General features: G+C 39.4%; 1 protein-coding gene across 1 annotated transcript in view; it reads right to left on the bottom strand.

The window, feature by feature from the left end:
- Positions 1-7,668: 7,668 nt before the first annotated feature.
- Positions 7,669-15,797, bottom strand: part of LOC131876856 (gamma-aminobutyric acid receptor subunit pi-like) — a 30,457-nt gene continuing 22,328 nt past the window's right edge. The window contains exons 7-8 of the mRNA XM_059222367.1: positions 13,493-13,594; positions 7,669-8,473 (exon numbers count right to left, since the gene is read on the bottom strand). Coding sequence (XP_059078350.1) covers positions 8,216-8,473; positions 13,493-13,594 — 360 coding nt within the window. The 3' untranslated portion in view covers positions 7,669-8,215. The remainder of the gene's footprint in view (positions 8,474-13,492; positions 13,595-15,797) is intronic.

Raw genomic sequence — 15,797 nt, 5'->3', positions numbered from 1 at the left:
TTTATGTATTATTCAATTTGCCCAATAGAAATATTTTCAAAATCCTTTTTGGGTTTTCCAAAGGACTTTGAACTACCTCTTTTACTGTTTTGAACTCCTTTTTCCTAGCCATGGCTATAAGTCCATAGTTATTAAAAGAATAGATTTAAGTGTTCTCCCTTCTTGGTCATATTTTCACTTTTTGCTTTCTTCAGATCTAGCCCAGTAATATTTTGTAAGCTAATTATTTACTAAAAGGTTACTTTCTTTGCAACCCTGAAGAGAATCTACTTACCACAGCACATCCATGTCAGCACAAATGGGTATAACATTAATTCCACTTGGGTCATTAAGCAACAGTTGTCTGATTACTTCACATGATATGTATTGAAGGTCACTTGTGCTATGGGGCATTGCAAGTACAATTCCACTTCATTAATCCCCTAAAAGAAACGCTCCTTAACTCATTTATCGAATGTTACACATTCACTCACGAGCAGATGCCGATACTATTTCCTAACCAGATAACCAGATTCAACTGCTTTTGGAATTTTGGTGCAATTTCATTTCTTGAAAATGAGGCAATTACTTTTTAAAATGATGTCGCAGTCATAACATTCCTTTGACAATGATATGATTGGCCTTTAATTGACTTTTTGCCAACTGCGCTAAATTTTAAGGCTTTTGTGAGTAGAAAGAAAGTTCATCTTTTGGTCCTTTTGAAGGCAACAAAGCCAAATTTTGGTATCTTGTGCATTTTGTTTTGAAAAAATCAACAATAAAGACCCATGAAAGCTGAAAGCTCGGGTCTTTAGTGTGTTTATTTTGCCTGCTTGCCTTTGTACGTATGTGCACCTTTTGGTCGCTTTATTTGCATTTTTCGGCTAGTTGTAATAGTAACAACATATTTTGTATAAATCACACATTACCTATCTTGACCAACTGCGTTTTTTGATGATATATGTCACGACCTGGATTCAACGCTTTACTTAGCATTTGTAATTTTTTGTCCTTCTTCAGTTTTATTGGTGTACTGTTGCTCCTACAAAGTCTTCATTCCCATTCAAAATTTCGCATATCTCGAGAGAACTATTTGTCCCCAATTTGATAAACCTCTAAGGAAAAAAAAATCATCATCTGAAAATGCTTCGCTAACAAAGTTTCGTGGAAGAGTTATCGGTTCCCCTTGGTTGATAATGGACTGCAAAACCATTTCTTGCTCAAGTATGTTACAAGAATAAACAAACTTCACGAAGCTAATTTCTCATACGCCACCGATGAACATACCATGCATTTTCTTTATGAAAACCTGTTGTCATGGCTATAATTTTGAGTCTCTTCATCGCAAAGAAAATCAAATGTCTCCACTTTATGGCTCTCTGTTTACGTGTGGCTGTAAGGCAAAATTCTTTTCATTAGTAAACAGAAAGTAAATTCAAAGAAAGAATATAGAAAAGTCGAAAAATCAAAAAAGAAAGCTGTTGGAAAAGTGGCTATTGAGCCTGTCATGATAAGTTGAAAACGTGAAAATAAACGCTGATATTTGGGCCTCAGATTGTTCTTGGAGACTAAATCACAGGCAAGATGGTCTGTATTGGACCAATCATATCAGAAAAATCGATGTCAAGGGAAATATTTTATACCAAAACAATAACAACTGGACCAAATGAAAAAGAAATATGCAGTTCAATTCTGGATCATTAAGTCGGTAAGTCTCCCTCATCACTGTACCGATGGGTTGAGCCCAGCTTTTGAAGCTAGATCCCACAACTGAAGCGAAATTTTGGATTAATTTGGCGTAATTGGCGTAATTTGACTGAAGGGCTACCTAAGATCTGCCCTACTTCAAAGAGTCACAATGAGTATTGTTGTTAGAAAGCCAAACGCCCATTCACTAAATTGTGAAATAAAAAATTACCTCAAGATATATTTTTTTCATTTCATTTGCCTAATTTCACAAATCAGTTGCCTTTTGTAATTATGGCATAAGAAGCCACAAATATGTATTTGTTATTCGACTTCAAAGCCAGATCTTTTAGAATCACATGCTTTTCTTGTCAAAAACATCTTTTATAATGAATGGGTACATCAAAACAAAAGTTTCAGGGTTACGTTTCACTTAGTCTGATTCAAGTTTACATTTCCTCTGTTTCGTAAAATCACTTTCCTTGATAATGTTGTAGGGTATCAATAATAGATGGCAGGTGGTTCTTGTATCAGAGGTTGCCACTTTGTAATGCAATGCTTTACTTCACTGGCTTCAAAAGTTTGATGCGTCTCATTAGTACATCACAGGAAACCTTACATGAACTTATTACCGCACCCATTTAAGTTGTTAAAACATCAACTTAAGCGGTGATTTAGATACCACAAAGAGGTTTGGACTTGCCTGGTCAAGGATCAAATCAAGAGTGGGATTATCAACACTAGACACTTTTACCAACCAGCTACCATTACTAGCCAGGGATTTGAACACGAAACAAAATTGTGAGAACAATTGAAACCCAATGGACAACTCAACCCAAGGCAACTCAACCCAATGGACAACTCAACCCATTACAGATATTAGGCCCAACATGTTGGCTTACAAGTAGTTCATACTTATGGAGGAAAATTGGAACTGTGATGTAAAACATGCCAAAATTTGAAAGGATTTCCACAATTCATCATTTGATCTTAAAAAGCAAGTTATGTTTACATCAATCGAGGTGTGAAAATTAAGTTTGATAATGTTTTAATCAAACTTGATTTTTTATTTGATGCCTTACTGATGCTAACATCTTTGCATGCACATGGAATGTTGACTCGTCAAGCTTTAGTTTTGTTCCATAATCATGTTTTTTGGCCAATATGTTGTTTAGTAATTATACTGGGTTGAGTTGTCCGTTGGGTCGAGATGTCCACTGGGTCGAGTTGTCCGCTGGGTCGAGTTGTCCGGGTACCGTTTGATAAAGTTCAAGATTTATTGATACTAACTGTTAATGATGGTTTTGGAAGGTTCCTGGATTTCACAAAATCTCTCGTCCTCTCCAAATGCAACGTATGTTTAAGAAGCAGTCTAAGGGGTGGATTATTCTTTACTTCCTGGGAATTTTGTGCTTGGTGGTAAATGGAGTTGGGTATTGACACTTTAAGACAAATATTTGCACGCTTGGGCCAAAAAATGCACTAAGCTGAGCGCCTTATGGTACCTGATCCTTTGAAATTCCTGTTTGTGATCCACTCAATGACTAATTTCGAGTACAGAAATGTTTCTTGAATGAGTAAATCCCAAAGTTAAGTCATTAATCATGCGCTAAATGGTTAGTCACCTTCAAACCCCCAAAGGTTGCGTCAGGTCTATAACGTTAGCGCCATTCCTATATTACTAATCTTTTTTTTGTGTTTCTTTTGTAATCAAACGCATTTCATATTCTGATCCAGAGAAAACTAATATCTTAAAAATCATTCAAAATGACCATGATCATTTTGAGTAGCGTTACTTCAGTGCTTTTTCTTACTAATCTCAATTTATGTACCCCTTGCCTTGAAATCCCTATTAATCAATACCTCGATTGTTAGGGAGTCAGATGGCATATATTTCACCGGTCCTGGAATCCGATGATGCGTGTCCCATTGAACCAAAGTTAGCACAAGGAAAAGAGGATTCGTACTAAAACATATTATTGTATAATTCAGTATCAATTACTCTTTAGACAATCTCTTTGTGTGTACTTCCCTTTGAAAGACGTTTATGCTCCATTGGACCCTATCTGTTTCACGGTTTTGACAGTCAATGGCCATTGAATAGTAACTTTTGCTGAGTCATTTGTCTGTTTGAGGACTAGGGATGTTCAAAATCCTGGCGAACAAATATCTGTTTTGCTCTTAAGAAACTATTACAAGCACCCCATTAGTGCTTGCATAACATAAAACCAAGAGACTTGTTGCGACTAGTTTTTCGTTTTCGTATGTGTTACGTACGGATATTTTTTTTGTAATGTATTCAACAAATCAATCACAACCTACGTACAACTAGTCTTATTAGGAATTTCCATGCTCCAATCTTTGTTAGGTAATGATGAATGGAGTTGATTAGACCTCAAGTTTGTATGTTAGCATTGGAATGGAGAAGCACTTGTAGTTATTACAATATTCAATGTTCGTATATGCTGAATTAAGCCTATTTCATCGATCATATTGTCAATGTAAGGAAAATAACGTGAAGACCAGTGCCAAAAGAGAAAGAAGAAAAGTTTAATTTAGTCAATTACAACATGACGACGAGTCTTCATTTGATTGTAGCGCTGCATCGGTGAATATTCTTGATTTCCAATTTGCATTTCTCTATATGTTTCTAGTGCCATTTGGCTTGTAAAGTTTAAGTACAAAAATAAGTGAAGTGCCGTTCAAGTATGTTCATCTCAATTGTCAATTGAAAACTCGTAAAATTATCATTTTGATTTAAACAAGCAATGTAAATTTCTTTTGAAAGCTTTCTTTAAGTTCTGGAACCGGAACTTGGGCCGTCGCCTATCCCTACTGAGTAAATTGGGTGCCCCAAAAACACTGTTCGCCTTCAATGCCAAACTAATTGATCTTGCAGTTGGGTCTTGGACTCGGAACCTTGGAACTTGGATGCAGGGCCAAGTCCGAATCAATCTTACTACGACCTTGGCAAACTGTGGGCTCATGGAGTTCTTGAGAACCATCCATTGTGCTGTACTTTCTTGTTTCAACAAAGTGGACCCTCTTTCTTACTGTTTACCCCAATTTGTTACAGACGATGCATTTTCATGGGGCATCCAAAAGTTAGATCATCAATCATAGGGGTTTCATAGTGGAACTTTGGAACAAGGTACATCTTCTTTGGTCCATTGAACCAGATGATCAATGAAACAAAAAGAAATACCAAAAAGGCCTATTTCGACCAATGCCTTGAAATACTTCGCTGCATACAATTCCAGAGCGGCCAAATGGAACCGAGGCTAAATGGGGGTTCCGACCCCATTCATACGTCCATGTGCAAGCAAGTGAAGATGCAAGCGAATTCATGGAGCATTGCCAGGAAATGGAAAGACCGACAAGATTAGAATGTCGCAGCTTATCTCCCCTTCTTATTCAAATAAGACCACGGAGCCAAGGTTGAATCAAACCTTGCGAAGCAACCCAAGGTTGTAATACCTCTTGTTTTTTAGTCATTGAGCTGAGAATGGACCAAGAAGCGAGTCTGGCTGGTTAAAATGCAGGTACCAAATAGTATCAGAACCACTCCAGGGAACTTATTGGACCGACGACCTTTCCTGCACCAGATCTAAAGCCAAGTGTTTGATGCCAACAAAACGATATCGGGGTTGTTTTGGGTTTCATCCACTCACCATCTTTTGTGACTGTCAGATTCGTGGTTTGAATTATTGGTGTGAAACCAATGGGAAAGATCTGAGCCTTTCTAACAAAGAGATAGATAGAGGCACTAGACCACAAGGTTATTGCTTTTCTCAATTACTCAACCGTGTCTTTAGGACACAGACTTGTTAATAGGCCGATGAAAGCAACAGTATGGGCTCGAGGCCCTTGTACGTAAACGTGGGAGCTTGCCTCCATTCAACCCTTTGAATGAAAGGCAATGCTTTTATTTCCATTGCTTTTTCCCCTCCCGAATTGTATCTTTCTGCTCGACAAGCCGTCTATAGCGATTAGACATGATCCTCAATGTAGAGTTCCATGTTCCATTTGGGGCCAACATTGAATAGGAATGACCAAACGTCGTGTTACTCTGTATTGTTGGATGGACCCAGTCGGAGTTGATCCGGATCTGGGTGGACTAGGGGATGAGGAAGGAACAAATTCATCACAAATGTCATCGCCAGCCGAAATATGTTTCTCTGGATCCTCACAGAGGAAAGTTCCCAACTATAGGTGAGGTTCAGTCACGAGCAGAGCTGCAGAGCAAGCGGCTCATTAGTTCGAGCAAGACACATCGTTAATCACGGACGGGTGGTCATTTTCAAGAAATCCGAGGAAATTGCCCCTCATTTCAAGATTTACGGAGAAGATTGGAATGACAGGCTGGATATCACGGAGACGGACGACTTGCTTCCGACTGTAACTCACTTGAAAGATAAGGAAGGCTCTTTTGAAAGTTAGGGAAAAAGTTGTGAAGTACTGAATAGGAGACTCCTCAACTGAAATACTTCATGGTCACTATTTATTGTCCCTGGTAGAACTAGGTGGTCATTTTTATTTATATTGTGCTTCGGAAATGTGGTTTTGTTCTTATAATTTGTATGATTTAGCTAGAAGTTCTTTTTATTGCTTTGATACTTAAACTACTTGGTAGTTGAATCATCAATGAACACTAAATGGCGTTATATTCATTTTCCAAAACAGTCCTTTTGCACCACGTCAATTTTCAGTAGCGCCTTTGGCTTCATTCTTCCCTTTCTTTTCAACTTATTATGTCTAGGGCTCAGTTCTTGGCGTTTTTTCAATTTAACAAGGATAATTATGTGCTTTCCAAACTCAATATTAACAAATCTAAGCTTAAAGGAAGTGGTAATATAATGACAGATAGTGTTAAAAAAAATGCCAATGTGCAAGGATATAAAGAATAGCATTGCTCTACCTTTGCCAACGTTTGAAATCGATATCGATATTTCGTGATAAAATGTTAGGTCCAGAAATGGGCCCATATTTTTTAACGAATACAAAGATTTTTTTTTACTTTATCAAACATTCAGACGAAAATCATAAACCATGTGGGCCCTTTAAGGTTGATGGTGACGCCATTAGTAATGTTGAGGCTGGGACTAAAATGTTTGGCAATCAGTTGTCAAGTGTCCTCACAACTCATATAGGATTGAAGCCATAGCTCATTGGCTCAAAAGATAGATCTATTGAGATTGACAACATTGTCCAATTAGACAGCCCAGTAGTCAAAGATCAAGAAGTTTCAAAGGCCACCAATACCTTTAGAATAAGTTTGCATCTGGGAATATAGCAAAACTGAAAGAACTCTTGTTTTGGGGGGAGGGATACTACAGAATTTGGGTAGTCACAAAGTCCATGTGGTATCGATGTCCTTGGTAACGCTGGTATATAGAAACATGGGAGAAACCACATCTTTGAGAGTTGAACTCAACGATTCCAAAGTTCTCAAATATGTTATCAATCTCTCTCTTCCTTGGAAAAAAAACATCTTCCGACCACAAAAGGCATGGTCAACACTTTTTCCTTCTGTCAACTTTGCCCAAGATGGTCCGACGTGCACAGAATAGCAAATGAGTAGACACCGCTTTGAAGCACATTTTCCAGATCAAATCTAGATATTCTAAAGTCGCCAAGAAAATTCCAATCATGATGCATTTGGCAATGGAACTTTTGAAAGGCGCCACATTGTGCCTACTTTGCCTGAGGCAGGTTCCCATTTCAAATCAAATTCATTTGAACACGTGAGTCCTTTTTGAAATGGAGAAACCCAACGGAGCAAAAAGGTACTTTTGGTAGCATCAACATGAAATATTTTGTAATGACTCCAAAAGTTCACTTTTTAATATCAGAACCAGTGTGAACATTTAACCCGTATAACAGACTTTCCTTGTTGTAAAAGTCTCTGAAGTAACACACATTGACATTTTTTACCAAAAAGGGAGTCTCTTTTTATCTTGTGTACATGAAGATTAAAAACTAATATTTGTTGTTACATTTTATCCATAACTTCGTTCATCTAGTTTGTTTTCGATTATTAGCCGTTTAAAAAAAATCACTTTTCAGAGCGTTGTCAGCTGCAAAACAAGATTCATGTAGACAGGAAACTATGTGCAAAGATATAGAATTTATTAGTCGATTTATTGAAGTGGCAGCATATACTCATGGTGTTCATTCTTCTTGCGTTTCTTTCGTGCGGAATCTTAATGTCTGAGCACACTGCAAACATATCAAGGTGAGATCAAGACGAGACAAAAGGCGGTTTGATTATTAACCCCATTGTCTTCCAGATGTTCGTTTTACTTCTGACTTAATTTAGTAAGTTGTTAAGGCATGTTGTACAAGCATAATCGTAGATTGAATCAAGTGAAACTACTGTACTTATTTATCGCTCCAGGAATCTTATCCTTTGGTTGTCCAACACAAAGCAAGGAACCACGAGACGACATCTTCTGATCCAGTTCCAATGTCACTCCATTGAACGTCACAACTTCACTTGTCACTTGTCCCAATGAGGCGGGTGCAAGCAAGCTAGTTGGAACTGGTTCCATTAGATGATCATGACCAGACAATAGACACTGGTGAAGAGTAGAAAGAGCAATGGGAAGAACACGAGACAAACCAGATCGAATCTGGCCACCATTTGATTCTTCCGCAACACTTTCACCGACAGGGTGCCATTACTCGCAGAGGCTCCGTTGATATCGTTGGCGCACTTTTGAATGGAATGGAGCTTTAACTGGAGAAGGATGACAGAGTACTCCAGAAGGGCTCCAAACACAAAGAAGATGCAAGTAATGATCCAGGCCTAGAACATGAAAAAAGCATTTCATGTGAACTTTAGTTTGTCTGGACAATATCATGGTTATGGAGGGTAGTAGTCATTTGTCAGACTTCCGAGTATAAGTGTCAGTTCTATGAGTGGCTTTTGGTGGTAGGAAGTATCGTCACATGTAAAAATAGTTTTGAAATTCAGTTAATAAGATACCCGAAGTATTTAGGAAAACAGAATTCATCAATTACTTAGTAAAAATAGTTTGCAAAACAAGAATGAAAGCTGAGGAGGAAAAGGCAAAGTAAACCTGATGCCAAAATAAAATGCTCAACAATCATATAACAAATCGGCTTCAAATGAAATGTTATAAGCAATGAATATTTCCGGACACTCATGATCAAATAAAAGAGCAATTAATTGATTTGAACCACTCTGATAATGGATAATATTAGTACCCATAATGATGCCTATCCCTATAAAAATGGGGTCACGTTCATAAGGCAGAAAAACTGCATTTTTTGAGACACAAGTGTATTTATTGTCTGCTTGGTTAGACCTATTCTCCTATTCTCCACAGAAACCGGCATTACTTTTTGTTGCATTGAGAATTAGGGTTGAGTGATTTAGGACCAGGTAGCTTTCCATGAGGAAAAAACTACTTTTGAGAGAGCGCGCGTGAGTTCAAAAGAAAAGGAGGGATTCCCATTGGAAATCGGATTTGAGGGAGGCATTCTTCAACTCTCTCAGAAAGTTAATGCAAAACTTTCATGTAAGCCCAATTCCCTCCGGGTTCGTTTTGTTCATCACGTCTGCACTGTCTATGCATTCTAAGTGATGCCACTCGAAGATAATGGATATGAAGCTGTAGTGGGAGGAGGAAGGGGGGGGGGCAAATCGTCTTTATGGCCAACAATTGTGCCCAAGGCGTTGGAAGGGGCGTGGATGCAACGAGAGCGAGCATTTAGTTTTTCTCTCCCAAGGCCGCTCATATTTCAATGAGACGTCTTCTTTGGCAGACTTGATACACACATTGGATCCGCTTTTGAGAAGCCAAATTTATTGGTGGATTTCTGACCCATGCTTCGTCTGGAAGTACACACTGCATAGGACGTAAGCCAAATTTCGACTGTCCATTAAACGAATGGAGAGGAATGGGGCCATTCGTTAAAGCCAATGAGACTCGTGCCAAAAATGTGTTAGAGCTTCATTTTGGGGGAGCGTAAAAACAATGCTATTGTGGCTCATGGCGGTGAGTTTTTTCGTTCCGATTTTCATAAAGTGGACCATGGAGGCCGTCAGGCCTGGACAGGAAAGCTCTAGAAAACCTCGCTAGAAGACGTTCGAGCAATGTGTTACCTCCTAATGAGATGTAAGCCCGCTGAGGGGGTGCTTTCCAATCAAGTAATCGATTAGGAGGCATCACAACATTGAAACGGCTTTTAGCTAGGTTTCTAAAAGCTTTCCTCTACAGTCCTGACGGACTCCATGGGTGGAACAACCATTTGAATTTCAGCTGGAAATCAAATTTCATAAATGAAAACCCTTATGAAAAAAAACCTCACAGCCTTAAGGGGCCGTTACACCCACCATATGCCTTCATGACAGATTACGAAAAACTTGCTCTGATTCAGATCAACAACCAATCAGATTCAATGGTACCGCCAAGTATCATCTGTTTTCAACAAAAAGAAGTCTGGACAGTCTTGAATGTCTTTCAGAAATGGAAATCTCGGGTTGAAAGTCATCAAAGTGGGTCTGTATTATTCCCATGTACTACGTAGATGAGGTCTTTACCGTGAATGCACTGCTTCTGGGATCTCCAAGTAGATTGGTATTGGTTGTATGAACCCTTGGGTAGCTCAGCGTCTCATCTTTCAGGACAATACGTAAGCACTCGCTTCTAGAAAGAGCTTTCCAAAACTATCCAATTCATTCAGCGATTGATGCCATTGACCCAGTTTTCATTTTCGAAACGCATTCCATCTTGAAGTTTCTTTTCCGAACTCTCTCAGAGCTCCTGAGAAGGCAACCCTCAGTTGCAATAAACCATTTTTATATCGTGTTAATATTGACAAATAGAGTTTGATAAAGTTATACTTTTTTGCTGGACGTGTCTTTGGTGTTCAAATATTTTCTTGCGCATATTGATAATCAGGGTTGACTTGATTTTCTTTTGCTAAGAGATATGCCTACTCTTGATAGAAATAATAAATGAGCCAAGAAACTTTATAACATCTGTTTAAACATTATGTGGGAGTAATGACCAGAAGTAGTTGCTTCCTGTTCCTCCTTATTTTCCTTACATCAACACGTGGACCCCTTTTGTCACGTTGATGCCATTAACCCATTGGAGGACCCTGTAAAACTTTTCCCGTCCAAGCTCTCAAGACATGAGGAGACATTTCCTCCTGCTCGTCGTTTTCGTTGACTCCAACCAAGCACGTTATACTTTGGGAGTGTCCTTATGCTTTCGAACACACCTCTCAGTATCAATTGAAGCGTTCGCTTTTGCAGCCTTGAACATAGCGGGAAACTTTTTTCTCATCTTGAAGCCTGCTAAATGGGCCTAAATGCGAGTTAGGACGTGAGAACAAAGAAGATGAGAATGTGACTTTAGACGAATTGTTGGAGCTATCGTTAGCCTACGTAGATTTGAATACGCTAGATGTTGAGGTTACACTGAATTGTGGTAAGTTGGCTGGAATGGCAATCCTGGATGTTTTTTCGGGTCAAATTAGTCGAAAGTTTCCCGTCTCGATGGACAAAGATACGTTTGGTGGCCTTAGTAAGTAGCAGGGCACTCAATAATCCATTATGCTGGCTGTGGGAAATGTTTCGCTCCGTTGCATTCCTAACCTTAGCTTAGACCATAGAACTGGAAACAAGATGCCTCGAAACAATGTGTATCAGTCTTGTCTAAATATTGTCGGTACAAAATATCATACCTGCTCACTACATAGAAAACAGCTAGCCAGATCATGCCATTGCGGTCTTTGTAATCATTCCAAAGTAAATCTCCCAACTTTAAAACCGGAATCACAAAACCTCCTTACCCTTTGGAGGTTATGATGCTCATGAGTGGGATCTTGGGCAAGAGATGCAAACATTAGTAACCAAAATCAACTTTAGAATGATTTGGTTCAATTTTGCTTCTTGGATCAAGATAAGAGTAAAGATAGTCCTTGGCATAAGATAGGGGTCAAAGTTCACGTCTCTTCAAGATATTTGTGTGGAAAATTGCTGGAGCGTGATGCACAGAGCCGGAACCAAAATCTTGGTAGATCAGTGGAACAAATACATCAACATGACATGATGGAATGGAATAGTAGATGGCTTCATTGTTTGGTCTGAGGGTACCCATCTAACCCTTCTGACCATCAATGGACACAATGGATGTGAGTGGAATTGGATTGTCAGATGCATAATTACTATCACTAGGGATCCCAACACAATCTGCAATTGTTGAAGTTGACCAAGAACTACAGGTTTATATTACTCAAGAACTGTCACACGACATGAACTTTGGTCTTAGTTGGTTTGAAACATCAAACTTTTTGCAAAATGACCCAAAATACCAACTCTCTTCCACTTGAGATCAAAGAGTTAACCTTTAGGCGTTCCCTTTATGTATAAAGCTCTTTTGAGCAACACCAATGAGGTCACCCTCCTGTCAAGTCTTCACTGCAAATGCATCAATTACGTTCCATGGACAAACCAACCACCAATGTATATAGATCAACATCAGCGGACAAAAAAGAACCTCATTCACCCTTTATTAACCTTACCTTGTTTGTGGATCAAATGACTTGGAATTGTATTTGATTATCAATAAGGCAATGCAAGATATAAAGACATGGTGCACCTCAACTTGAACATTGACATTTGCTTTAAATACACAAATGGAATGCAAGACAAGGAAAAAAGCAATAAGTAGCCAGTAAATGTAATTTTCGATTATTGAAAGTTTTGAAGTTTTGCACCTGGAAGATACTTCCTACGTTATTTGTGATTAATCTAAGACTTGTAGATATCAAAGACAATACATAATGTACTTCGAGCCTGTTATTGCACTTCATATCATGCATAATAGCTACAAAAGTGTCAATCCCTCTTCAGAATGTCGTACTTTCAGAGCAGACAAACAAAGTTGTATCCTTGTATTTAGTGGGCTGGAGTAGAAAGGGAACCTCACATCCAATCCTTGTGGATACAACATGTTTGGACTTCCAGGTTATCTTTAGAACTAGTTTATCCGTCTCTAAGGACGTCAAATCATCAGTCTTTGAATGGTCCTAAGTTTGTTAATTAGCCAGATCAACACCTTGGGGTTTCTTTGGGCTGTACTCTATGATAACGACGTGTTGGAAGCTCACAAGAAAATGAAATCTTGTTCCCAAGCTTCAAGACCATAGCAAGGTTAATGAAAGACCGCAGAAGAGTAGAAGTGATCTAGTTTGAATATTCCAAATTGTTTCTTGTGCAAATAGTTCTTTCAAAACCGGAAACAGTGCATGCATTAGCCCAGACTTGAGGAAGGAAAGAAAGCGAAACCATTCTTTTTCTTGAATTGCTCATTGTTAAGGCTTCTTTCTTCACCAAAGGAACAAACCAGGATCCAGTTCTTTTTTGGAAACCCGTTGCGGAAATGGCTAATAGGATACACAAGCTGCTCTGGGGTTGATCCATCTCAAAAGAACAAAGACACCACGTGTGTGGGACAGTAGAACTCCATGGTGGCTCGTCAGACGTCACAAATGAGATCCCATCTTTTATGAAGAGATTCCAAAGGACACAATTTGGGGGAGGCAACCAAAGACCAGCGAAGGTTTCTAAGTAACCGTGTCATGACATTTTAGTCATGATCCTGCCTACTAATGTACGGTGTTCACTGTCATTATTTGGGACCGAGAAGGCTCTTTCCTAAATGAGATCTGGAATGCATGCCATTGGGAACGAAGTTAGAGCCTTTAAGGGATTCTTTGTTATTTCATGGCCATCTCATTAGGGCCCATTATGGATTGGAACACGGAAATTATGTGAACAACCACTTACCTGAAGAGCATTTAGGCCGTCAGCCTTCGGAGAGTTGGTAGTGATTGCGTTGAAGATATTCACCAATACCAGGAACAACGTCACCAAAAGTGCCATGCGACCCTAAAAGAAAGAGAAAGAATACTATTTGGGCTTCAATTACACGAGTGGAACAATAATGATTCATGTGTGAAATGATGAAAAGACTTTCAGGGTGAACGAAGGCCAGACTTTATGAGGAAATCATATTTTATGAAGAGCCATAAACTGGCCGTGAAAATTTTGCTGCCTTTCACACCATGGCAAAAGAAATCGGCAAGAATGGAGCTCAGAAAAATGCATCGAACTCGGTCTTTTCTCGTCCAATCAAGAGCTACTTTTGTGTTTTCTGAGCTAGTCATACCATGGAATCTCCACGAAATACATCCATCCCAATCGGCTTGTTTAAGAAATTGATATGGTCCAATGATCGACCATTTAATCTTCACTGAGAACAAAGGCTGGCAGATAATCTTCCTTTCTGAAGCAAGGAGAATGCCACTCTTTTGAATAAAAATTAGTATGAGACTCACGAAATTAAGGGCGGATAATAATGAGTAATAACAAAATGCCTTCTCAAGGTTCTAATCTCTTCCAAGTATTTTTAGCATGGCCCATCATGTTTGGTTTCAAAATCAAGGACAGGAAACATTTACTCACCCACACGAGAACCAATTTCTTCTCTTTTCATGGGCTGACTTAAGAGTTTGACAGCCAAGACATTTACGAATGTTCCTTCGTCTCTCTCAAGTTAAAGGCCGGTCTCAAAAGAAGAAATATTTTCAAACAACATACACAGAGTTTTTCTCTCAAGGATCCAAGATGAGCTCTTAATCCGATCATTCATTTTCTTGTTCCAACGTCTTCATGACGTCATGAGTTTTCCAACTTTGAAACCCAACACCTCAATCAAAGTAGAAGGAGGAAAGGGAATCTATCCTTTGACTCAGGGTATGAAACACGTGCCAAACCAAGATCAGCTGATGCTCGAGGGACATGTTCCGTATGTTCCATTTCTTTAAGTAGTTCAATCAACCAAATGTACAACACGTTCACTCCCTTGAGCTCTACCTATCTTTGTCGTTCTTTTCATAAATTCATAGCATTGAGGACGCATTACTTATCGCCCCCAACAAAGAGCCTGCGAGATCAGAGCAAGGCATTGGACTTGTAAGACAAATAGAAACTTCCGTTGTTTGCAATTTGAAATGGTTTTGGTCCCTTGTGTCAAGATTGATTGCAATCATGTTATTCAGTGTTTTTGAGGCATGTGACAAGCCCCAGACAAATGAATTCAATACAATGAACTTAATTGCATGCTGGCACCCGCTCTCTGTGTTTCCCAATGGCCTTAGCATCATCGGTTGAAGAGCGTTTCAAGGAAGACGCGAAGAGAGCAAGAAAGCATGTTCCACATACAGACCAGAAAGTTGTTACTCAAATCTCATTTGAAAGCGGATCTGGTCTTGAGAATGTCTTTGTTCAAACTTCCATCCTTGTTACGCCTTAATTGGACGAAATGTGTAGTTGGGCCCCTCCAAGACTTTCATTTTTCTTCCTTTTCTTGAGGTGGGACGAACGAGTGGTGTTCCTCACGGTTCGTTCCATAACTGTTCATCTCTTCGATCTTCAGTGTTGGAGTTATTATATCAAGTTAATTGGAAGTTTCTCGCTCTCGCTTTAGCTTGAAAGTCGGTAATTGCCTTCTAATAGCTTGTGTGCCTCGAGGGCTGTACCCTTGGTGGTTGTTCCAGAAAAGAATCTGTTCCTCCGAGGGCCACTCCAAGGCCTGAGGCCTCTCTTTGAACTCCCCTGCCGACCGCTAGGTGATTATGATTTCTCCCGAGTTTGGCCACAAATCGATCAAAACCCGACTTGGAAGTGGTCCAATGAGCCATGTTCCACTAATGGAACAATCAGTCGAAGACCTAGGTGTTTCGAGAATGTCTAAGTTACGAGCTTGACTGATTCCCGATCCAGTCAAGATAGATAGACGTGCGTATACAAACTATGCTTCGGAAGATCATCCAACCCTATATTCCCTAACTCTTTTCCGAGACCCGTGGTCAATGAAGATCTGGGATTCTCGGATCAAGCTCGAGGACAAAGGGAAAATTGGATGTCGATTACGCTCCGCTGTTCTTGGTTATGGTGACTGAATGAGTGGGTGAGCTCTGTTCGTAAGAACATTACTTGTCCCTCATCCAAAATGGATCGCGACCCAAAAGCCTTCAGGGGGAAGGGATCTTCTTCTGGTCGGTCTTTGGTGCCAATAGATGGCTGGTGA

Source organism: Tigriopus californicus, chromosome 2 (genome assembly GCF_007210705.1).
Source record: "Tigriopus californicus strain San Diego chromosome 2, Tcal_SD_v2.1, whole genome shotgun sequence".
Classification (NCBI taxonomy): Eukaryota; Metazoa; Arthropoda; class Copepoda; order Harpacticoida; family Harpacticidae; genus Tigriopus; species Tigriopus californicus.
Note: the sequence above shows the minus strand (reverse complement) of the source record. Positions and strands in the feature narration are given on the sequence as shown.